This window comes from Gobius niger (assembly GCF_951799975.1).
Source record: "Gobius niger genome assembly, chromosome: 24".
NCBI classification, from domain to species: Eukaryota; Metazoa; Chordata; class Actinopteri; order Gobiiformes; family Gobiidae; genus Gobius; species Gobius niger.
In genome coordinates this window covers 6,027,669-6,052,565 of record NC_136875.1, presented here as the reverse complement: position 1 = coordinate 6,052,565, position 24,897 = coordinate 6,027,669, and the positions used below count along the sequence as shown (strand labels likewise).

The 24,897-nt window shown below is 44.0% G+C and overlaps 1 protein-coding gene across 4 annotated transcripts; it reads right to left on the bottom strand.

Moving 5' to 3' along the window:
• Positions 1-7,109: 7,109 nt before the first annotated feature.
• eif4ba (eukaryotic translation initiation factor 4Ba) lies at positions 7,110-24,309 on the bottom strand. 4 transcript variants are annotated; one of them, XM_079582178.1, is made up of 15 exons: positions 24,240-24,309; positions 18,556-18,699; positions 18,107-18,312; positions 13,957-14,073; positions 13,832-13,886; positions 13,526-13,666; positions 11,949-12,059; positions 11,711-11,875; positions 11,383-11,632; positions 9,269-9,465; positions 8,943-9,180; positions 8,820-8,848; positions 8,153-8,273; positions 7,905-7,977; positions 7,110-7,426 (listed from the first exon to the last, which is right to left on the bottom strand). In XM_079582178.1, the coding sequence occupies exons 1-15, from the start codon at positions 24,250-24,252 to the stop codon at positions 7,349-7,351; spliced, it is 1,938 nt and encodes a 645-aa protein (XP_079438304.1). In that variant the 5' UTR covers positions 24,253-24,309; the 3' UTR covers positions 7,110-7,348. The 4 variants fall into 4 exon arrangements, with proteins under 4 accessions (XP_079438304.1, XP_079438303.1, XP_079438305.1 ...); XM_079582177.1 differs by having other exon boundaries at positions 18,556-18,702; positions 24,240-24,283; XM_079582179.1 differs by having other exon boundaries at positions 9,287-9,465; positions 18,556-18,702; positions 24,240-24,283.
• Between the last annotated feature and the right edge of the window lie 588 nt (positions 24,310-24,897).

The window sequence follows — 24,897 nt, the reverse complement described above, 5'->3', positions numbered from 1 at the left end:
TGGTGTAGTCCTGGTTTAGTCCTGGTTTAGTCCCCGTGTAGTCCTTCCCGTGTGTGTCTGTGATGACTGGCCCTGGTTTAGTCCTGGTTTAGTCCCCGTGTAGTCCTTCCCGTGTGTGTCTGTGATGACTGGCCCTGGTTTAGTCCTGGTTTAGTCCCCGTGTAGTCCTTCCCGTGTGTGTATGTGATGACTGTCCCTGGTTTAGTCCTGGTTTAGTCCCTGTGTAGTCCTTCCCGTGTGTGTCTGTGGTGATTGTCCCTGGTTTAGTCCTGGTTTAGTCCTGGTTTAGTCCTTCCCGTGTGTGTCTGTGATGACTGGCCCTGGTTTAGTCCTGGTTTAGTCCCCGTGTAGTCCTTCCCGTGTGTGTCTGTGATGACTGGCCCTGGTTTAGTCCTGGTTTAGTCCTGGTTTAGTCCTGGTTTAGTCCTGGTTTAGTCCTTCCTGTGTGTGTCTGTGATGACTGGCCCTGGTTTAGTCCTGGTTTAGTCCCTGTGTAGTCCTTCCCGTGTGTGTCTGTGATGACTGGCCCTGGTTTAGTCCTGGTTTAGTCCTGGTTTAGTCCTTCCTGTGTGTGTCTGTGATGACTGGCCCTGGTTTAGTCCTGGTTTAGTCCCCGTGTAGTCCTTCCCGTGTGTGTCTGTGATGACTGGCCCTGGTTTAGTCCTGGTTTAGTCCCCGTGTAGTCCTTCCCGTGTGTGTCTGTGATGACTGGCCCTGGTTTAGTCCTGGTTTAGTCCCTGTGTAGTCCTTCCCGTGTGTGTCTGTGATGACTGTCCCTGGTTTAGTCCTGGTTTAGTCCCCGTGTAGTCCTTCCCGTGTGTGTCTGTGATGACTGGCCCTGGTTTAGTCCTGGTTTAGTCCCCGTGTAGTCCTTCCCATGACTCGTGGCTCCGTGTGGCTCAGTCCCCTTGGCCTCACGCACTGGGCTCTTAAACAAAGCACTTCTCTGTCGCCGCGGTTACTCGCCAGCACTTTCTGAAGCACCAACTTTAAATCCAGAAACAATTAGGCCTTTCTGGAAAGCGGGTTGTAGCCTCTGGAGGAATCGGACAACGGAGGGAACACATTTTGAAGTGAGAATCAAGAAAAGACTGTGAAGACGATAATCTCAGCATGTTTCACTTTGTAAGATATGTAAACATTCCATCAAACACGGGATTGAGAGGAAATTTTGATATTCAAAACTAAATTGGACACAACAGGACTGAGAAAAGACTGTGAACTACTGCTGAATTTATTCAAGAATGTAGTTTGTGTGTTTTTGACAAATGATAATAGTTGAGGGATGTCACTGTTGTGGGTTCTGTCTCTAAGGAAAAACTATATTTTCTAACTGTTTGAATCTGATTTCATGCTTTTGAATTACTTTTAAGGCCTTGACATTTGTATAATTCATTTAAAGGAACAGGCCACTGTTTTCACATACTGAGATATGTTCTTACCTTAGCTTTGACGAGTTCTTTAGGACCTGTCTGATCTTCACCCGTGCCTTCAGTCACGTAAACACAGCGCAGACGGCGTTAGCATTTAGCCTCTCCCTCTCTCCTCTATAGCTCCAAAACAGGTCAAGACAGAAGCTACCAAGCTCTTCCACGTTTTCCCTATTTAAATATGGTTACGTGAAGTGTTCCACTACAAAGTATAATTACACAAAATTAAACAATGTGGATTTTCTAAGCGGATAAAAGGGGGGACTATATTGTAAGGCGTAATAATACCAGGAGTAATTTGGCATCCGCGCAGATAAGTGGTTCAACTGCTCATAAATACATAGATAACGGAGAAGGCTTACATGATGCTTCATGTTAGCATCGTGCTAATGCTAACACTAGCTAGCACAAGCTACAACTCCAGAATTTTCTTTGGTCGCTTCTACTGAACAATCTGCTGTGAATAAACATCCACATGGGCCCGATTTACACTTGACTTTATTTATGTGATAAATAAGTTTATATTTCGCCAGATAATGGCTAAACACAGTGAAAAATTGTGCTTCCCAAAAGATTCTGTTTTCCCCCTCGGCGAAGCCACGGCCCCTTCTATGTTCGATGCCGTGTGTCTATTACTGAGTTGCAGGTGAAGTCACAGCGTTCTAAAGGCCAATACTATTGTATGGAGGAAAAATTATTTTGTAATTGAGGACATTTTTGGTCTTGTACTGAGAGATCATGAACCCAGTGGCTGATATTAATGATATTGATGACATCATGACATCATCAATGCTGTGATGTCACCTGCAACCCAGCAATACCGATCACCTATAGACCATTTTCCTGTGACAGTCAGCGTATTCAGATAAAAAGGGGGCCATACAAGTTCAGTCTAGGGTATTTTAACACAGCATTCTCATAGGCTCAACTGGGTCATTTCTACCATGTTTTGCACATTTTGGCGCGATTCTAGAAGACATCAAGATGGTTGGACTTCTTGGCTCTTCAGCTCTAGGTAAACAGAGCCGTCCAGTCTTCAAACGAACACTTGTCAGCAGCAGTTAATGTTTGTGTGAGGACCTGAAGGAGATCCAGGAGGCAGAGCGTCTCTGAGCAGCTGTCCCCACATGCAGAGCTCTCCGCAGGGGGGCAGGCTCTGAAGCAACACCAGGAGACCACCAGGAGCACGCTGGAGGAGACGCCAACTGCGGATACAGACTTCCAACACCTCAGTAATCTGGGGGAACATACTCGAGTACATTTACTCCAGTAACTTCTTCTATTTTGTGTATTATCGCATATGCTCAAACTGCAATGTGTGCCCTGCTGGTGGTACTGGGGCGAAACCTGAAGTTTTGCACAGTTTTAAACTTTATCCTAAAAAAATGAGACTTTAAACACTCACCATTAGTCAGAGGAGGGAAGAGTAGCCAAAACTTTTATTCAAATGAGAGCAACGCTACATCTTCCAGAAGATTTGAGACAGGCCACAGCCCTGACACCGGCTACGTTTACATAAAATCAGATAACTGGAGTAATCAGATAAACCAATTATCAGATCTGAAGCGTTAAGATTCACTTCAGAAATCTGATTATCCCAAACTCCGGGTTTCTACATGAGCCAGAGCGGTTTGGGATTTTTATGGCGACTGAAAGTGACTGCGTCTCCATATTTGGACTTGGAGTCAAAGTGCTTCATGTGGCATCAGCCTCCTGTGCTTGAGCCCAGGTTTAGGAACTCAAGAGCCAGGGTTCAAACCAGTGTTCATTTCATCTACTAAAATATTTAGTCTGAATTTTAGTCAAAGTGATGTTTTTGACGATTAAAATTGGACTAAAACTAAATTAAAAGTTTCTCATGAGACTAAAACTATGACTAAAATGTCCAGATATTTTAGTCGACTAAAATAAGACTAAATAAAAATGAAAAGGAGAGACTAAAATCATCCAAACTTCTATTGATCGTCTGAAAGAGCCTCAGATCATGTAAATTCTCTGCCAAAGGATCAGCTCTGAGCTTTATCATGTGGAGCAGCTCCATGAAGCAGAGGAACAAGATTAAATATGATTATAATGAATATTATCAATGCAAAGTCGACTAAATTCGCCTTAAATTTAGTCGACTAAATTGACTAAAATTGAAAAGATTTTTTCCGATTAAATCTCGACTAAAATTAAATTACATTTCAGTCAAAAGACTAAGACTAAAACTAAATTAAAACATGTCAAAATTAACACTGGTTCAAACCATCCATTTTCTTTGTAATTGTAGTGAGCAGAGTTAAATACAAAAAGCACAAACTGCTTTTAAAAAGGGAAGAGAGACAATTTAGAAAATGTTTCCACAACTCTGAGGATGGAGCAGCTTTAAAGGAACAGGCCACCGCTTTTAGATACTGAGAGATGTTCTTACCTGAGCTCAGACGAGTTGATGCGTACCTGTCTGGTCTTTGTGTGTGCCCTCAGTCATGCAAAAAGACCAAAGATGTTGTTAGCATTTGGCCTCTCCCAGTATATTCATATAGCGACCTAAGCGACCAAGCTCTTCCACAGGCACAAAGGCCAGACAGGTACGCATCAACTCGTCTAAACTCAGGTAAGAACATATCTATTAGTATCTAGCATGGAAAAACTGTTCCTTTAACCACTCGACACTCGGCAGCACAGTACTTTCTCTTTAGGAGCATTGAGTTGGCTTGTGTACGAAATGCGCGGTGTAAATAAAGAAATATGGGATTTTTTGGGGACTTTTAATCTTTGTGACATTAGTTTGTCCTTTTTGCCTCATTTTCCTGTTTAAGTTTAAGTGTGAAAGATCAGAAAGAAACCAGCTTACATCTTTACCAGATAACGTATACGATTACACTGTTTACATGTCTCTTCAATAATCTGAGAACTACAGAAATCAGATTGGGATCAGATTTTTGGTCTAAATGTAAACATGGCCAATGTTTAAATCCAGGCTGCGTTCTTCGTTTAAGTTTTCATTGATGCTTTATGAATAGATTTGATCTTGTAATTTTCTGTACTGAATGTATACAAATAGTACTCTACAAATGAAACTCGCCTCCTGACAGTACGTGGACATAAACACGTCCTTTTCCAGACTGATTCAGATGAAATGTAGCTCACTGACAGCTCTGGATTGTTGCCCTGACTTTGAGGAACTTCCTGTTTGGGACACAAAGTCATCTACTGTGGCGCCCATTCCTCCATAAAACTTAAGTAATCCTTAAGCTAAAGCATTTGTTTGCACCCTGAAGTCCAAATGATGCTTTTCAAATCAGAAAGTTATGTTTGTTGGGGATAAAAGGAGATTATTATTGGCTTTTAGCAGGTTTTTATACTTTCCAAGTCCCAGTGATAGTCCTCAAATGAAATTATAGTGAATGCTTTTATTTAACAAAGAAAAGTCACTTCCTATGAGAGCAGTGGCACTTTTATGGGGGATGCATTGGAAGACAGGAAACGTTGATATTTCTTATTAAAAAAAAAGGTTCATTCATGCACTTGGTTTGTGATTTGACCTAAACCCCTGTCCTCACGACCACAGCGAGCCCCACCTCGGCCCAGTTTCAGCTCATTCCCCACCAGCTGAGAACCAATGCTTTTCAAATTTATCGCTCAGCCTAATGTTCAACAAGAAAATGAGACAAACTTTACTGTTTTGCCGCTTTCCCACGTCACAGCGTTCCCTAATCGAAAACAAACCCGGAGCGGTGGTTTTGTTCCATTCATGGCTGGATTAGTCCCGTCATCTGCTCATTGTCACTATGAGCTCAGAGCACCCCTGAGTAACACGAGTGCTCTGCTGCCCCCTGCTGGGCCTCGTCATCGGTTTCTCCCTGGCATCAGTTCTGTGTTCACGAGTTTATCGGCTTAAAAAAGGTGAAATTGTCTAACTTAAGCTCAGTCACATTTCCGGCACATTTATCGCTCCTTTTCTATTTTGCTTTTGTTGGATTTTCCTCATTTTCGTCGCTGTTTTGAGCTTTTAGGTTTGGGAGAGAATGTGCTCGGTTCAGGTGGAGGTTAAGAGGTTAAAGTTCATTTAGTTGTGACGCTAATCCAAGTTCTCAGTGTAAAAGCGGAGGCTAGAAAACATGAAACACTCAACTTTAAAGGCTGTACCCGATTTACTTCTGGTGGAATTTCCATGCTTGGGGCATTCATGTATTTATGTACAGGATTGAGGTATTCATGTATTCTGACGCCACAGAAGTTGGACGAGGGCAAGGGTAGGTTTGTTTTTGACTTGATTAGCCCAATTAAACACTGCCCTTATAACTGCAATAAAAAAAAAAAAGTAATTGATGGTCAAAATGGTCTTTTAAAGAGAGTCCTCCACTGGTTTGGTTCAAAATTGTGTTTGAATAGTTGAGCTTAAAGCAGTACTAAGTAACTCTTCCCCCTAGAGGCCATAAGCGCAACTGCATGTGTAGTAGCAAGTTACGATTTTATAACTTATTGTCTTGGAGAGTAAATACTACGCTAACAGGAAAGGCGAAGGGAGAGAGGGTTACTGTGCATCCAATTATACAATGGAAAGATTTTTTTTCGCTCAAACTTTGCTGTAAATACTGTTTACAGTGGCGTTAGCCCACAGTTAGCTTTGCCCGTTAGCATGTTAGCTTCTTCTTCGTGATTCCATTAGTGTGTATTGCTTTCTCCGGACCGGTGGCAGTCAAGTTGCAAACATGGTTTTCTGTCCAGAGACACCAGGGGGAGATGAAAGACCCTCCAATCATCCCATAAACACTTGTATTACCCCCACAGGGACTACGGAAAGGATTTATTAAGGTAAATAAGTTACTTAGTACTGCTTTAATTTGCTAGAAAACATAATTCATTCTGGCGATAGGGCTTCAACCTCCGCCTTAACCGAGCGCATTTTCTCCAGTTCGATTTACCCAAATCTAAAAGCGCCTCCACTGGAGCTTACAGACTAGAGGACAGTGTAACGCCTCATTTGAAAGCTCAGACCTACAAAACTGCTTGTGTGTCATGTTTCCGTCGTGTTTTTGTTGCCTCTTTGTGTTATTGTTGCGTTTCTGGCACCTTTGACCCCCTTAAGTTGCTTTTCAATCACTTTTTCATTGTGTTTTTGTTGCCTCGTTTCATTTTCATCCCCTTTTTGAAGAAGCTTTTAGATTTGGTTAAAGCCAAACTGGATAAAAAATGTGCTGGGTTCAGGCATTAAGAGTTTAAAGCGTGACTGAGGAGAGTTATCCATGTGCGTACTGGACATGGGTGTGTAGTTTAAATGGAAGAAAATGCTAAATATTCATTCAAAATGTGCGTCTTATGGTCAGTTAGCACACAGCTCGTTGGCCTCCGTCGAGCCGTAGCTTGTTATTTTTGCCTGTGGGATTTCTGAGTAAAAATAAATAAAAAAAGAGTGGGAAGCCTGAAGTGGGAGGGAACAGAACAGGAGGCAAAAACAAAGCTCATCGGAGATTTAAAGATCACTTTAACCGGCACGAATGAAACAAAAACACATCCAGGTCAGTTTTTTTTTTGACGACAGGAACAGCTTTATAACGTAGTAAAGGCTAAAAGAAAAAAAAGAAAAGAAAAATAAAGTTTATTTTGCACATTACCTCCTCCCCTTTAAAATCATGCCTAAAGTAAAACATCAGCCCATCTCGGATCGACACGTGTACAAATTCATTACCCCAGTTTTTATTTTATTTATTACAATTATTCCAACTTTTTACCGTCGCATTTGTTTTCTGTACGAGCTACTGCGGTTGCATTAAAACAGTCCAGTCTACAGTGAACCTGCCGTGTCCAGAGGGAGGGTGAGGGAGTGAAGCGAAGGTGATTATTATTATTTCTTCTGCGGTTTTCCGTCTCCTCGTTCCAGGAAGCGCGTGTCGCCCGTCTGGTTTGTTTTGTCGTTGATAATTTGCCAGGACTCATTCGTTGTCCTCGCCGTCGTCGCCCTGGTCTCCGTCCATTAGCAGAGCGGCGTATTTACTGGCTGAGCTGAACTTCTGTGGGGGGAGAAAGAGCATGATTCGATTCGTACACGTGAAGAAAAATAAAGTCTTAGGAGCTATCGGGTTTGCGTCACTCTTTCCCCTTTTGTGTCGGCGTAAGCCCGGGCTCACATTGAATCCTGGACGGTCGGGGCTCACATTAGCCACGGTGCAGTGCGGGTCTGGTTACCGAGGCCGTACGGCGCCAAGGAGTCTATTTTCGCTGGACGCCGCAGAGGGCTGCAGGGCGCTCTGATCGAGCCCAGGGCAAAAAAAACAGACTTTCTTTGTCCATTTTATCAAAAGTCAAGTCTCAAATTAGCGACTCAAGTCTTGCAAGTCGACAGCTCTGGCGACTAGAAACCCGTGGCTCTCAGAAAGGCCCCAGGGCAGCTGTGGCTACACTATTTTTGGTGCTAGGAATTTGTCCTGCGTAAGAAGTAGTTTTTTCATGTCCGGAATATTGTGATAAAGTAATGTGTCTACTTCTTACGGGAGTTGGGGTTTCCTCGTATTTCTTTGGCTCTGGAGCGGGTCTGGAGTCTCTGTCTCTTCGTGGCTCTTTCCTGTCTCAGAGGTAATAAAACAATTCATCAAACACCACAAGTGCCATGACAAACGTCCAACGTTTAAAGCCTGAACATGGTTCTCCAGCTCGTCGCTCAGCAGCAGTGGAACTCGCTTCTTCTCACTGCTCTGAACGTTTAGATTTAGCTTGTTCTGATGTTGGTTCTTTCTGACCTGTCTGTCTCCTTCCTGCGCTCCTTAGGCACCTCTGCTCGGCCCCTGCCGGCCCCGGGCCCCGTGGAGCCACCCCGAGCTCGTGGGGGCCCCCGCCGCATGCCGTCAGCCTTGTTCTCATCTTAAAGAGAAACCAGACGTAACAGTGAGGGGGGGGGGGGGTCCAGAGGAAAGGTGCTCAGGTCAGCACTTGTGAAGCCCAGCCACGAACCTCTCACCTTTCGGCCCAACTCAGTCACTAATACTGCTTTAGTGGGACGTTCGAATACTGCATACTTTACGTTTCACTTTTTATGGCGGAGGAGTCGGTTATTAATCGGTTTAAAGCTTCTTCTTTATAAAGTTTGAAATGACTCCACAACTTCTCGATGGCTTTGTTCAAAAGGAAAACGGAAGAAACCTGCACCAGAGCCATGACGGTGGTTGAAGTGGTTCTGGGCCAGTACTGACCGGGGCACCTTTAGTCCGGCACACTACACTCACACACAGCAAGAGCCAAGCTTTAGGGCTTCAGGGTTAGGGGTCACTCAGGCTCACTTCACTGCACTACAGAGGCATCACCGCACGGACCAGTGGAAACACACCCCTCTGCACCCAGCACCACACCACGCCACGCCAGAGCGCCCTAGGAAATAAGCAACACGCCCCGCCTCCAGGGGAGACTTACCTTTTCCAGATCCTAGTTCATCCCCAGAGCTGGAGGGAAAGACAAAGAGAACTTCAGAACTTTGACCGAGGCTCCAGTCTCATTAACGTGTCCACATACAGTAAGGACGGGAGAGGCACGTACCAGATTTTTGGCGGGGTGTTGCCGCCGGGTGATATCGGCTGACCCCTGTCTCCTTCACTGGTCCCGGAGCCGGCGCTGCGTTTGGCCCAGGCGTTCTCTTTGGGAGGGGGCGCGGGCATCACTTTGAGGGGCTCTTTAGAGGCGGGAGCCGGGGGCCGAGGGGAGGTGGGAGATGAGGGCTCTCCCTCTCCACTGAACACCTCATTCTCCCCCGAACGCTCGTCTTTACTCTGGGAGCCTGGACAGAGGGACAGCGTGGAGTTACGGACGGCTCGGGAAACATTAGGTAAAAACTAAAATGAGTGGGGAATAAATCTGTAGGATACCTCTCCCAGAGGTGCTACCTTGATGTGATGATTCACTTCCTGTGCGAGACCTGTCAGACCTTTCAGACCTCTCGGATCTCTCGGACCTCTCAGACCTTTCGGACCTCTCAGACCTTTCGGATCTCTCGGACCTTTCGGATCTCTCGGACCTCTCGGACCTCTCAGTGTGGGACTCTTCACTGCGCCAGCTCGGGTCCCTAAGGACACAAGAGGACCATTATTATCCCTTTCAGAAGTACTATAATAGTGTAGAACACAAAGGTACTAAACCTGTCAATGAGGACTATACCAAAAAAACAAAATACAAAACTGAATTCATTATGATTACACTGGTTTACAACACGTTTGGTGAGCTGATTTAGGACAATTTTGATGTGAAGTCCCATTCGTTCTGTTCGATCAGGTACAGTTTCTTCCAATTTTTTAGGATGTGGTCTTTACAATGTCTTCACTTAGGAGTGCAGCTGCTTTGTACCAAAGTTTATGCAAATGTTCCAAACTAAAGTGTGTTGGTGACAATTTATGAAAGCTGTGCAGGCACTTTTATTATTCGATACAGTAACTGAAAACACACCACACGAAAAATCCCCGCAAAAACCTGACCCGATGCAGATACATGGATTTCATTCTTCATTCGGTAAGTGATTATTGGATTTGTGCAGCTGAAGCTTAGTACAACCACTGCTACGGAATGACTTGGTTTATTTGGATGCGCAGAAGTCGAGGAACTACACGCACTGGAACATTGATTGGATGAGGAAGATTGCAAAACGGGGCAAATATATCGTGCCTGGAAACGGAAGCAAACACACATTTGCCATATTTTACCCAGTGCTTACCTTTGGTGGTGATGAGCCATATTCTGGGAGAATGGCAAGTGTGTATCATTGGGAAAACATTTAGAAAACTGCGCTCAAGTGACCTGCACCATACTGTTGTCATTGTATTAATAACCTCGATAAGTAATGGTGGTACTTGCAGCAGCAGCAGCAGTAACAGTAGCAGTAGCAGTAGCAGTAGCAGCAGTAACAGTAGCAGTAGTAGCAGTAACAGTAGCAGTAACAGTAGCAGTAGCAGTAGCAGTAACAGTAGCAGTAACAGTAGCAGTAACAGTAGCAGTAACAGTAGCAGTAACAGTAGCAGTAACAGTAGCAGCAGTAACAGTAGCAGCAGTAGCAGTAACAGTAGCAGTAACAGTAGCAGCAATAGCAGTAACAGTAGCAGTAGTAGTAGTAGCAGTAACAGTAGCAGTAGTAGTAGTAGCAGTAACAGTAGCAGTAGTAGTAGTAGCAGTAACAGCAGTAGCAGTAACAGTAGCAGTAGTAGTAGTAGCAGTAACAGTAGCAGCAGTAGTAGTAGCAGTAACAGTAGTAGCAGTAGTAGTAGCAGTAACAGTAGCAGTAGTAGTAGTAGCAGCAGTAGCAGTAGTAGTAGTAGTAGCAGTAGCAGTAGTAGTAGTAGCAGTAGTAGTAGCAGTAGTAGTAGTTGCAGCAGTAGTAGTAGTAGTAGCAGTAGCAGCAGTAGCAGTAACAGTAGTAGTAGCAGTAGTAGTAGTTGCAGCAGTAGTAGTAGTAACAGTAGTAGTAGCAGTAGCAGTAACAGTAACAGTAGCAGTAGTAGTAGTAGCAGTAACAGTAGTAGCAGTAGCAGTAGCAGTAGCAGTAGCAGTAGCAGCAGTAGTAGTAGCAGTAGCAGCAGTAGCAGCAGTAGCAGCAGTAGCAGCAGTAGTAGTAGCAGTAACAGTAGTAGCAGTAACAGCAGTAGCAGTAGCAGTAGCAGTAGCAGTAGCAGTAGCAGTAGTAGCAGCAGTAGCAGCAGTAGTAGCAGTAACAGTAGTAGCAGTAGCAGCAGTAGCAGTAACACTAGCAGCAGTAGCAGTAGCAGTAGCAGTAGCAGTAGCAGTAGTAGCAGTAACAGTAGTAGTAGTAGCAGTAACAGCAGTAGCAGTAACAGTAGCAGTAGCAGTAGCAGTAGCAGCAGTAGTAGTAGCAGTAGCAGCAGTAGCAGCAGTAGCAGCAGTAGTAGCAGTAACAGTAGTAGCAGTAGCAGCAGTAGCAGTAACACTAGCAGCAGTAGCAGTAGCAGTAGCAGTAGCGGTAGTAGTAGTAACCCACCTGTCCATCTTCCTGTCCGGAGCTCGGCCCTTGTCTTCCTCCAGTTGCCTCTGCAGCCGCTCTTCCTGCTTCTTCAGCCGCTCCTCCACCTCTCGCTCTTTGGCCGCGGTGTCCACAGGTTTGGCGTTCCCAAAGATGGAGGAGGAGCGTGATTGGGCGGGGGCCGGGGTGGGGGAGGTGCCCCCACTGCCCTCCTCCTCCTTCGGGACGCTGCGGGGCTTCAGGTTCAGCTTCGGCCTCTGTATGGGGCCTGGGAGAGTGACGGAGGTGTTCATGTTATAAACCTCTTATTAGAAACGTGGTGGAATGGAAAGTGGCATGTCCTCACCTTTGTCCTCTTTGCGCTCGTCCCGTTTCTCGTACCGGTCCTCTCCGTAGCGATCTCTGTCGCCGTATCGGTCGCTGCTGCCGCGGGAGTCGTACTCGTCGCGCCGGAAGCTGCTGCCGAACGTGCGCCGGGAGCCTCCTCCTCCTCCTCCGCGGGAGTCAAAACCTGAACGCCACAGACGGGTTAGTCACATTACAGTCTGGGTTTGTCGTCAGCCTAAATTAGCCTGTGCTCAGACCTCCTCTGTCGTCATAGCGATCACGGTAACGATCTCGTCCACTGTCGAATCGGTCCATGTCTCTCCGGGGGCCGTCTCTGTAACGGTCCGAGTCGTAACGGTCTCGTGATCCTGAAGGAAAAAAAAAAAAGGTCAGTCAATAGAAATGCTTTTGTGGCTCAGAAGTAGAACTACATTAGAACATTGTGGAAGCTAAAGCTCGGCTCTCCAGTGGCACAGCTCTTTTCTCTCACACACTCACAATGACGATCGCACGTATCAGGGACTGAAAATGCATTTGCTTCGGATAAATTGGACACAAGGGGAAGATGATCAGAGGAGAGCGGTGTAAAGAGAAGATGACACTCGTGGCTCATTTATAACGCAGAATCAAGACTTGAGTACTTGCTCAAACATGACAAAATGCCTATATAACTGCTCAACGTGTTAAAGGTCCTATATCATGCAAAATCGACTTTTTAGAGCTTTTAGCCATGTTGTTATGCTATTTCCTTATCAAAAACACCCCCAGAGTGGTTTGCAGCTTCATTCACGCAGCTCTCAGTAATCCTCCTGAATCCTGCTCTCTGAGGCTCCGCCCTCTCCTGGTGAACGACTGAGTGTTCAGTTGTGTCGTAACAGAGGAACGGAAGTGCTCGACTGATTTTAATTTGTTAAACAGCTTTTTCATTATTTCTGTTGTAAGAGAGAAACAAAGAGAAAAAAAGGATGTGCCCGAGGTGCTTCCAGGTCAGCTGAGGCCAAAACAAACACCCCTGAGCGTCTGAACAGATCAGTCATGTTTGCGCTGCAGCTGAAGATGGAGCTCGTTATAACTTATTCTGGACACACCTGTTCTTTATTCTTAACTAACGATAATGACACAGAGAAAAAGAAGCGCGTTTGGCTACGAGGACGGGAGTTTATTCAACCTTTTTCAGGAAGAGGCCACTCAGCTGTTTTTTTCTCCGGGATTCAGCGACTTTCACCAAAATATTGTTTTTCTGTGACTGTCTCTGATGGATGTTTGGTGAACCTTCGCCAGAATCAAAGTGGATTAACTTTTATAACCAACGCGAGTCCCATAATGTAAACAGCGATGGAGCAGAGCGGTGAGTCAATCCAAACGTGTGTTAGCTTGTGTGTTAGCATATTAGCATGTGTGTTAGCATATTAGCTTGTGTGTTAGCATATTAGCATGTGTGTGTTAGCCATTTATGAAACTGTGTTGCAGATGTCAACTCCGTATAACTGCATCGCGAAGTATCTTCACTTATTGCTGTTTATTTATTTTACGGTAAAGTATGTGCAGAGAGAGGGGGCGGAGTTAACTGAATCGAAGCGTTGTGTCTTCCGGGTTTGAAAAATACCTCCAGAAAACACTTATATTGTGCCTCTACCGCTATGGAGCACTCATTTTTGTGATAAATATATCATATACATGCCTATACTTAACTTTGGAATGGCTAAAATAGCATGATATAGATCCTTTAAGGTCTAAACTAGAAAGCGTCATACAGATTGAAGATTGGGTGCAGATGTAACGTTGAGGGTCTATGCAGAAGTTAGGGTGAAGGGCACGTGTTTGGAGTCCTTACTCTCGCCGTAAGAATCCTCTCTCTTCGGCGGCCCGTCGTCCACGTCTCCCGCGGGTCGAGCTCTCCAGTCAGAGTCCGTCCTGTCTGGGCCCATGTCTGACATCCGGCTGCCTCTGCCCCCCATCGAACCATTATCCCGCTCTGTAAAAAAAAAACAGGAACGTCAAGATACAGCACAGGAGCGTGCGCCGCAGACACTAAATGATCCACAGTCACTGAACCGAGAAAACAGATACAGTATATACACTGTAGAACAATTGGACAAAACATGCAACACCGAGATTCGAAACACAGAAAAACACTTACCTTTGTCATTTGATTGGTCTGCAATATCGACCCGAATTCTCCGGTTTCCTAGATTCTGTTGGACGACACAACTGATTGTAAAAACATTCTCACGGTGCATGAACGTGACGTGACTGTAGTCTGACCTCTTCGTTGAGGCTCAGAGCTCTCATTAATGAGTCCACGTCGTCGAACTCCGCGTACCCAAAGCCCTTCAATCTATCTGGGTTTGAGGGCTCCCGAGGCAGTCGCACCGCACTGATCTGAGGCAGACGGGAGAGGGCATGAGGTTAGAATCACAGGGGATACTTCCTCCAACTCATTGTGAGATCAATCAAAACGAGACATTACATTTCAATTATCAAATATATCAATAAAGCCTAATGGAAAAACATTCAACATGACCCAGGCTTTTGGCTCCGTTCATATAAACAGATCACAACAAAGTGATCGGATCATTACAATTCTTTAAGAACTAAAACAAACACTTGGAGGCTCAGGCAGTGGCCAAAAATGCTACATTATTTTTAGTTTTGTTCCGGTGCAGATTTTCCTGGTATTGGCAAATGAAGCCAATAGTGTTTGTTGGACTCTGCAGACAATGAACCCCGAATAATCACATTTGTATTTTGTTCTTTTACCTGTGTAGAATCAAGCAGCATCCGTCCCAGTACAGACTTTGTTTCATTTGCATAATGATCCATGTGCTGTAGGTTTTTGGCATATTTTTACAGGCTTCGTTACTGTTTTTCACTTGCTGTGGTATCGGACTCGTACTCTGTATCTATCAGCCTTCAGAGAGGACCAAGTCTGAAGTCTGGGTATATTTTGGGTATTTTAAGAAAGCTGAAGGACAGTTGGTAGAGACAGTTTCCCTGTTTGTGGAACATGCTAGAAAAAGTGTCTCTAAAGCAGCAAGACTTTGAACCTCTGACTCTCCTGCGTGACCGTCTCAGCTCTATAGCAGTAAGCTAACGTTAGCGTTTTAGCTAAAATGCTGATGTGGGACTTTGGGTTGAGGGAGAATGTAACGAGTCGCCGCCAGCATAAGCCGTGTCCGGATACCTCCGCACGATGGCACAATGCGTTACGGGGCTCCCGGTGGCAGATTGCAATAGATTCACTCTCGCCGCAGTTTTATGAATTTAACAATGATCACTGTCTGATGGCATTTTCCCAAATCTGCAAAGCGAAAGCTCACTGGAAGGACACAAACTGAGAACAATTTTCCTGATATAGACGGTTAATCGAGTTCTAAAATATTCTTCTTCATTTCTGGCGCTATAAATAGTACATGTAATACCTCGAAACGATCAACAACACATCGTTATAGTCAGTATTAATTTCGTCGACTAAAATATTTAGTCTTAATTTTAGTCAAAGTGATATTTTTGACGACTAAAACTGGACTAAAACTAAATTAAAAGTTTTTCATGAGACTAAAACTCTGACTAAAATGTCCAGATATTTTAGTCAACTAAAATAAGACTAAATAAAAATGAAAGGGAGAGACTAAAATCATCCAAACTTCTATTGACCGTCTGAAAGAGCCTCAGATCATGTAAATTCTCTGCCAAAGGATCAGCTCTGAGCTTTGTTCATGTGGAGCAGAAACATGAAGAGCTTTATTAAATATGATTATACATATTATAAAAGCAAAGCAGACTAAATTAGTCTTAAATTTAGTCGACTAAAATAAGACTAAAATGAAAAGATTTTTTTGACTAAAACTAGACTAAAATTAAATTACATTTTAGTCAAAAGACTAAAACTAAATTAAAATATGTTTTCAAAATTAACACTGGTTATAGTTCCCTTACTTTGGTGTGAAAAGTTGCACTTTTGACAAGGCTTTGTCTGTATTCAGTTTGTGTAGGACTATCAATGCTTTCTGAACATACTAGCTGAGACCCGGCCTTCGGCCGGGCCTCGCTAGTTAGCACATTTGATAGTCTGAGATTATGAGTTATTACCAAGAAATGTCCAACCCGTCACACAGTTCAGCTGTAGACCAGTGGTTCCCAACCCATTCCAAAAACTATGGCCAATACAAATGTTTAAAATAATTAATGCTAAAAATAATTTCAAACAATCTGCAATTTGAGTGTTTGATGCACCCGCACTCCTTTCTTATAAACCACAACGACAATATGTTCACTAAAAGGGAAGAGAATTCAAGAGACAGTGGAATAAGTATGGATAAATATGAGGGGTTCAGCTGTAACGGGTCGGTTCACGGTGCAGGACCCGTGGTTTGGTGCGTCACGGTAGTGTACAATGTAAAAAAAAATAAGTTGGTTTTGAAATGAAATAGCCTAATGATCGTTGTTAGACAGTATTTATAACCTTACAATAAAATTGGCAATGCGTTCAAAGCTGCTTTAGAATAAAATGTACCTCTGGGCTCACAATACGTGAAAGCAAATGACACACATCGCCCGGTTTTGATGCGCGCGCGCACACATACGCGCGCGCACACGCACGCACACACCGCCCTGTTGTGATGCACGCGCGCGCACATACACGCACCGACGCACACACAAACGCGCGCACACGCGCACACACACACACACATCGCCCTGTCTGAATGCGCGCACACGCACGGCAGTCAGATCTCGCGCACTCGCGTTGTTGTGACGGCGGGTTGTCCTCGGACAGCAGCACCGCGGTCCATATGGACCCGTGGTCAATGGCCGCGGGCGGCGGGACCGCAACGTGGGGGCCGGCACCACGCACAAACTCACTACTGTCGCCAGGCTTCCTGATGTTCCCAAACGGTCTCCCATCCCAGTCCTAACCAGGCCCTTCCCTGCTTAGCTTCGGAGGAACGGTCTCCCATCCCAGTTCTAACCAGGCCCGTCCCTGCTTAGCTTCAAAGTCGGTATGGGAAATAAACATGGCGGCGCCCAGGCGGCGGCCATTGAAATAGCGTTTTCTATAATAGATTAATTTGAAAAACACAATAATCGTGAGGTAAAATTTTCATACCGTGACAGCCCTATTCTGAACCCAAGTATTGGATGGGACGGTATCAGACCAACACCAATTTCTTTAGAAAAACCATAAGCTCTGTCTCCACTTGGATTCGATGCATGTTGTATTTTCCCCAGGATCGGCTCCGATATCCAAGACAAGTATGGGATCGGTGCGTGAACTCCACGGAGGTCTTTTATGTGTTTCCTCCACCATTACAATGGTAGATCATGATTATCACAATATAAAGGAGAAACATAAAGTAGCATTTGTTTTGATAATATAACTGTGCTTAATTTTGGCAGTCAATGTTCAATGGCATATTGAATCTTTATAAAATAGCATTCAGCAGACTTTATACTAGTAATGCACGATAATGGAAATTTGAACCGATAAATTGATCATTTAACGCTACCGATAATCTCAGAAAACATGCCTGGGTATAAATATAGATCATTAATGAGCTACTCCTGCTCCTTCCTTCTTAGTATTTTTCTTATGTTGCTGAAGGTTGTAAAAAGTCTTTTCCTTCACGGAGAGCGCCTGCACAGCGGTTAGTCCGGTTCACTGGAATTTTGCCGCATTTTTGTGGAAAGTATCAAAACTAAACATTTTTGAAAACTTAATTAAATAAGCAATCAGAAAAAAAAAGTGCCATAAATATAAGGGGGAGTAAAAAAACATAGGAAATTTGGCAGAAAATTCGATTTGGTCGTTCCAATCAAAAAAGTAAATGAAACCCTTTTCATACGTGTTATGGAGTTACCATAGCGATGACCAGAACTCCCCATTTACTCTAATGGAAATATGGTGTAATTGCACAAATTTACCAAATGACAAAGGCAAATGGAAACATTGTTTTTCTTATTGCTCATACCATAAGGTTTCCAATATATACGTTTTAATACTCGCCAAGAAAATCCCACAAAGTAAACCTGACGAGCTGTTTCTTTGTATTTTTCAGCTAAAATGGTGCAGAAGTGTCTCTGGGAAAGTGCACATCTGCTGCTGTAAAGTTGCTGTCATGAATCTGCAGGGGGAGTGCGGTGGCGCTGCTGAGAGAAAGGCAGCGAGCTGGAGCCGCACAATCAATGTAATTAGAGCTCATAATCATGGGGCGAACATTTTATCGGTGATGGCGTCAGATGGGCTGATAATTATCACACATCCCTACTTTTTACTGTATTGTGCACAACTTAAACAAGTTCAGAAGATGCTGAAAGCCGTCTTAATCTCACAAACACTTGAAAACATGACCAATGATTGTATTTGTGAGAGTCTACAGTAAAAGTCCATCATACACAACAGAGCTCCTGTACTCACTGCCAGGCCGCGGAAGAACTCCTTGATGGAGTCCTCGCTGACGTCGTAGGGCAGGTTCCCCAGGAAGGCAGTGTAGGGCGGGCTGCGCGGCAGACGGGAGCGGTCAATGTTGGGCTCCCGGGCCGAGCGCGGCGCCGTGGGCAGGATGGAGCGGTCGATGGGCGGAGCGCGGTACGAGTCCTCCTCCGTGTGCCACGACGTCGACACTGAAGCGGAGAGAGACTTCCGTTAGCTGCAGACAACAGGCCCGTCCCTACCTGTGCCTGTGCTTTCATCTCAGAGGGAAATCCAAATGTTAAATACCAGCAAGTGCTACTTCTAACAGTCGAGATCAAATAAATAAAGTCTCCCAGTGAAACTTCCTCCTGTAAGTGTTACCGGTTCCGCAGCTTTCCCCCCTGAGGGCTAACCGCCGCACACACACACAAACAAACCGTCTCAGAGCTCACCATCGCCGTCCAGGTCATCGGTCTCGTCGGCCCAGCTCGTGGATTTCGTGGGGTAACTGGGCGGCGCTCCTCCACTGCCCCCTTTGTCCTCTGCCAGGAAGTCGGTCAGAGTCAGGGTCTTCCCCTTCTTACTCTTCTTCTTCGCTGCTGAGAAACCAAACAGGAGGGAACAACCGGTGAGCAAAGCAAAACCTCTGCCAGCATTGATAGGTCTAACAATGGCTAAAGTACAATCATTATGACAATTAGCAAACAGTTTCTGAACTTCACTAAACGGTGCGCCGTGTTAACCACTAAAAACCGCCCTCTGCCTTTAGGTTTCTGGGAAAAGAAAGACTTAACACTGTTGAGTAACACAGATGTGTAGCTGGTCAGACGGAGATAAGAGGCTGATCGACCTTTACAACCGCAGTGGGAGTGTCTGTGGCAGTAACGGACACAGGGCACTGGGTCAGGAACGCACGGGAGGCCATGGGTCGGACCAAAGGCGGAAACTCCTCGCTGACATTGCCTCAAAGACTTATCAAGGTGGATGGATGGTAGTTACTTGCAATAAACTAAAGGGGAAAGTATTACAGGACCAAGAACATCAGTAGTGTGGTGTTTGTGGGAAGCATTAGGAATAGTTTCTTTGTGCAGATTTGACTCACTGTTAGAAGAATTAAAAAGGCCCTATACCGGACTTTTTTTCTTTTTGTAGCGTAAAATCATTCTGCAAAAGTAGTCATGTGGGGGGGAAAAGATCAAGATCCATGAGGTTTCGTTTCGTATAATGATTCTTTCTTTTCTGTCAGATTTTGACACTGAAGGACAGACGGCCAGTGATGGTAAAAAATGAACTAGAGGTCGACCATGTGGGTTCTTCTAAGGCCAATGCCAGTATTTTTCTATAATCCTGTGAAAACATAAATATTCGACCACTCAAGCGGAGGTCAATATTATGTTATTACGGTGATTCAGTCATAGTTTGTCTCGTTAGTTGCCGTTAGCATTAGCATACTGTTGCGAGTCGCTGCATTTTGCTGGGCGATCAAAAATACAACAGCAGAAACTAAAACTAGCTCAGTGATTGAATTCTCTACTATCAGCTTTGGTCGACCTCTAAAAAGAAATACATTTTGGTGTAAAAAAAAAATGGCACCGTGGCTTTGAAGTGTCATTATTTGTAACTTTACGCTTGAAGTCATGTTTTGGAATTTTGCAGTCACAGGGAAGGGCTGCACAATGAGCAAAAGAATGCAAGGGGGATAGAGATCAAGACTAACATGGAACTTCTGCACATTTTTAAGTTCCTGTGTGACATATACGTATATATTACCACCACAGAGTATGGAGAGAACGAATATTGCAATGTATAGCGTCTAAGTGTCCAGAAAAGCGCTATATGAAACCAACGCATTATTATTATTGCGATACCGCTCGAACACAGATTTGTTTTGGGTTTTTTCATATCCCGGGCTTTCTGTGGGCTCTGATTAGAAGCAGCTCTGTTTTGAAGCGCGTCCAGGGGCGGCTGCAGCTGACCAAAGGCTTTACTGAACCAAAAACCACACGTCAGGGCATTCCTCGGTCTCCACAAAACACGGAGGGGGGAGAAAAAAAAAACCCGCCAGGTCACTGTTTACTACCGCTACACTCACAACATGCCACTGACTGTGTACATGTGCGGGTGTGTGTGTGTGTGTGTGTGTGTGTGGGGGGGGGGTGTGTGGTCCTATAGCACATCTTTACACATTGTTTTTTTTTTGAGAACCCCACCCTAAAGCATTAAAGCGATGTTTTGGTCATGATTTTCCCTCATTTTGTTCCATTTTTGAAAGGGGTGAAGCAACTAAGAAACTAAATCGACATGAAATTGACAAATCTTTCAGTAATTAGTCACGGAAAATTCCTTTGTTTTAAAGTGAGCGTATGGCGATGTTAATTACCAGGGCGGGGCAATTTTGTAAATAAAACAACCACGATTATTTTCACCATATCGATCAGTCTTGATTTTGGATTTGATTTCGTTTATTTCTAGGGCAGCAACTAACGATTATTTTGTTATTGATTAATCTATCAAGTATTTTTACAATTAATCGCTTGGCTGTGAGCTTAAGTGGCGCTGTTTGAGGATGTGTTGATGGAGTAAACTAAAGGGACATGTTTTTTGAAGGCTCTATGAATGAAATTTACAATGTACAAAACATTACAGACCCTAAATACAAAATCAAAGTAGATTTTCATCAAAAATACTACTTTTTTTATGTCATTTTTGCTCCATTTGAGTCTGTGTCAACCAGAAAACGATTAATCGATTACTAAAATAGTTGTCGCCTATTTCAATAATCGATTCGTCGTCGATTAATCGATTGGTCGTTTCAGCCCTATTTATTTCATATTAGATTAAATACATCTTGCCGATTCATTAAATTAGTCACATCTTTTATTCAAACCTCAGCTCAAACAAAACTTTCCTTTGGTTTAATTTAACGCACAAAACTCGTCCATCGTCTCGTCCAAACTCCCAAACTAGGTACAGTTTGTGCCAAAGAAACGGCTGTAAACCGGTCGACTGTAAAGTCCCATGACGATTACTGAGATCGACCAAAGTAGAGATTGTGATTTCGATTAAATCTCCATTCATTGCCCAGCCCTATGAATTACATATATACGATCCATCTGCGTCTCAAGACAATTATCTCCGCTCTTCCTGTTGCCAGATCCTATAGTTTAAACCTGTTTGGACATAAACTTCAACGCCAGATAAAAGTCCCAGTCGCAACATTAATCTTTAGAAACACCAGAACTTTCACGCCAATATATTTAACCCCCGCCTTTAGCACATTTTCTCTATTTCAGCCTTTTGTATTTTGAAGCTTGGTCATTTATAGTTTACACAATAGGGCTGCATCTAACGATTATTTTGGTAATCGATTAATCGTAAAGATAGTCGGTAGATTAATTGATTGGCTGTGAAAGGTGCATGGAAATTGTATTTTTTCAATTTTTTGACCACATAAAGCTAAATTGGCGCCGCTCGAGGACATGTTGATGGAGTAAACTTAAAGTAAACATTTGTAGGAGGCTCTTTGTGCTGATTCTGCTTTCTGATTGGACGAGACAAAGACAGATATTTATGAAATTTACAATGTACAAAACACTGCAGATCCTCACTTTAAAAACAAAGTAGGTTTTCATCCAAAATACATAATTTTCATGTCTTTTTTGCTCTACTTTAGTCTGTTTACTAGAAACTGATTAATCGATTACTGGAATAGTTGACAACTATTTTAGTAATCGATTAGTTGCCGATTAATCGATTAGTTGTTTCAGCCCTATTACACAATTTTGATGATTTTCTGCACTGTTGTTGTTTCCGTTTTGACCACTTAGCACTTTTTCCATTGTATTCTTGATGCTTTTTCAGCACATTTTGGGAGCTTTTTAGTGCTTTTTCCAAGAAGCTTCTAGATTTCATTGTGGCCATAAACTGATCACTATAAACTAATAAAGAATCCATGCTAGTTGTACCTGATGAAATGTTCCGACTAGGGCTGCAACTAACGATTATTTTGGCAATCGATTAATCTACCGATCATTTTTACGATTAATCGATTAATCGCTTGACTGTGAAAGGTGCATGGAAATTGTATTTTTTCCATTTTTTGACCACATAAAGCTAAAGTGACGCCGCTTGAGGACATGTTGATGGAGTAAACTTGAAGTAAACGTTTGTACAAGGCTATTTGTGCCAATTCTGCTTTCTGATTGGACGAGACAAAGACAGATATTTATGAATTAAACAATGTACAAAACACTGCAGACCCTCACTTTAAAAACAAAGTAGGTTTTCATCCAAAATACCTAATTTTCATGTCTTTTTTGCTCTATTTCAGTGTTTACTAGAAACCGATTAATCGATTACTGAAATAGTTGACAACTATTTCAGTAATCGATTAGTTGTCGATTAATCGATTAGTTGTCGATTAATCGATTAGTTGTCGATTAATCGATTAGTTGTCGATTAATCGATTAGTTGTCGATTAATCGATTAGTTGTCGATTAATCGATTAGTTGTCGATTAATCGATTAGTTGTTTCAGTCCTATTGCACAATTTTGCTGCTTTTTTGCACTGTTGCTGTTGTTTCCGTTTACCACTTTTTCCATTGTATTCTTGATGATTTTTCAGCACATTTTGGAAAAAAATTTGCCGCTATTTTATTGCTTTTTCCGAGAAGCTTCTAGATTTGATCGTGGTCATAAACTGATCACTATAAACTAATAAAGAATCCATGCTAGTTGTACCTGATGAAATGTTCTGATCTATAAATGAAGCCTTCAGATCCGTCTCATTTCAGTTTTCAAACACGAGCCAATGATTCCCCGTGACTTCTACTACTATGAACTAGCATCCATGTTACTTGTTTTGGCAGCTCTCCCCACCTCTGCTCTGCGCCGGGCTTAGTCAGCAGCACCGCTCACGGGGGAGCTCTGTGCGCGCGCGCGTGTATTGTGTGCTGCTTAGCTGGCTTGGTTTTAGGGCCTAGCGCGCGCAGCCTAGTACCGATCCAAGTGCGCCATCACCGGGCACGGCTGGGGGGGGGGGAACCGCAGCGGGGAACGCGGTGCCTGGGATCCGGCCCGAGGGGGAAAAACCTCCTCGTCCTCCGCCGCGGATCGGTACCGCCCGAGCAGCGGGGGGTGGGGAAGGGTAACGGGGCAGATCGGGAAGCAGCGGCAGACAGGCGGGCACACACGTGGGGAGAGCCAGGCTGCGCACTTCGGCCCGGTGTTAGGGCCAAATCTGCGACAAAGCGGAAACTGGGACTACGGGAGGCGCTGTAGGACACTTCGACAGTACGGCACATCATAAAACCGTCCATACGCTCATATTTACACATTTCAGAGCTTCTGTAATGTTTTAGCAGCAACAGCTCGTACATGTTGCGAACAATAATCCACATTAGAACTAAAAAATAATGATAACTGTCCCTTTTATTCGCCACTAAACGCGGTCACTGCCATTTCGGAGTTAGCATTAGCTAGCACTAACACACTAACGTTATGCAGAGTTCTGCGACGAGTCCTTCGCAACAATAAACTCTTCGTTCTCTTATAAGTAATGAGTAACACCCGTGTGTGTAGATAAATAGAAGGGAGGGGAGGGCGGGAGGATTTCCTATGCGGCCCAAACTCGGAGAAGCGGGACACCAGCCCAAACCTCCTCGGTCGCAGATTTCGCCGCAACACCGGTTCAACCCTGAGCGCATTCATGGAGAAAGCTACATGCTGCCGCCGCTACCGCTACGGATGTGCAACGTGCCAGCTTTTAGCGCACTTACAAAACACCCACTAAAACGACACACAGGGGTCCGCGCGCGCACTGAAGCACACGCACACGTGCACAGAAACAAAGCAGCCGCAGCGAAGAGGCGCCGAGAGGAAAGGACGGAGAAAACGGAGCTGTAAAGTGTTGTGCAAGTCGTAGCTTCGTTCATACGCATTCGCCCCCCGAGTCCGGCTCGTCTTTAAGCGAACCAAAACAACCGATTAAACCGGTCCGCAGAGCCGGGACAACGACGCCGGCCCGCGAAGGGAGATGTTCGCGAAGCACAAAGTGAAGTTAAGACAGAGAAACGGAGAAAATGCCACTCAAATCCGGCTACGAGGCGCACAGAAATTTGAGCCACATAAACCTCACCTGACGCCGCCATGTTGGAGAGCGAGCTCGGTAAAGTGCCCGGATGTAGGCGTCAGAGTTAAGGGTCGGGGGCGCGCGCCGGTCCGTCCGCGTTCACGAGCACCTCCTCCCAGTTTCTGGAGGAGCTGAGTGCAGTGTTAATTTCGTCGACTAAAATATTTAGTCTTAATTTTAGTCAAAGTGATATTTTTGTGACTAAAATTGGACTAAAACTAAATTAAAAGTTTTTCATGAGACTAAAACTATGACTAAAATGTCCAGATATTTTTGTCGACTAAAATAAGACTAAATAAAATGAAAAGGAGAGACTAAAATCATCCAAACTTCTATTGAGCGTCTGAAAGAGCCTCAGATCATGTAAATTCTCTGCCAAAGGATCAGCTCTGAGCTTTGTTCATGTGGAGCAGCTCCATGAAGCAGAGGAACAAGATTAAATATGATTATAATGAATATTATAAATATAAGTCGACTAAATTAGTCTTAATTTTAGTCGACTAAAACTAGACTAATATTGAAACGTTTTTTTTTAACTAAATCTCGACTAAAATTGAATTACATTTTAGTCAAAAGACTAAGACTAAAACTAAATTAAAATATGTTGTCAAAATTAACACTGGCTGAGTGAAGCTGCTGCCCCCCCCCCCCTAAAACGTAAATG

What these genes read in the sequence shown, in the direction of transcription:
- eif4ba (XM_079582177.1), bottom strand. An exon ending in AGGTAGCACCTCTGGGAGAG is followed by an intron (nt 9,181 to 9,268) that starts GTATCCTACAGA and finishes CCCTCTGTCCAG; the next exon opens with GCTCCCAGAGTAAAGACGAG. An exon ending in TGAACTAGGATCTGGAAAAG is followed by an intron (nt 8,274 to 8,819) that starts GTAAGTCTCCCC and finishes TTTCTCTTTAAG; the next exon opens with ATGAGAACAAGGCTGACGGC.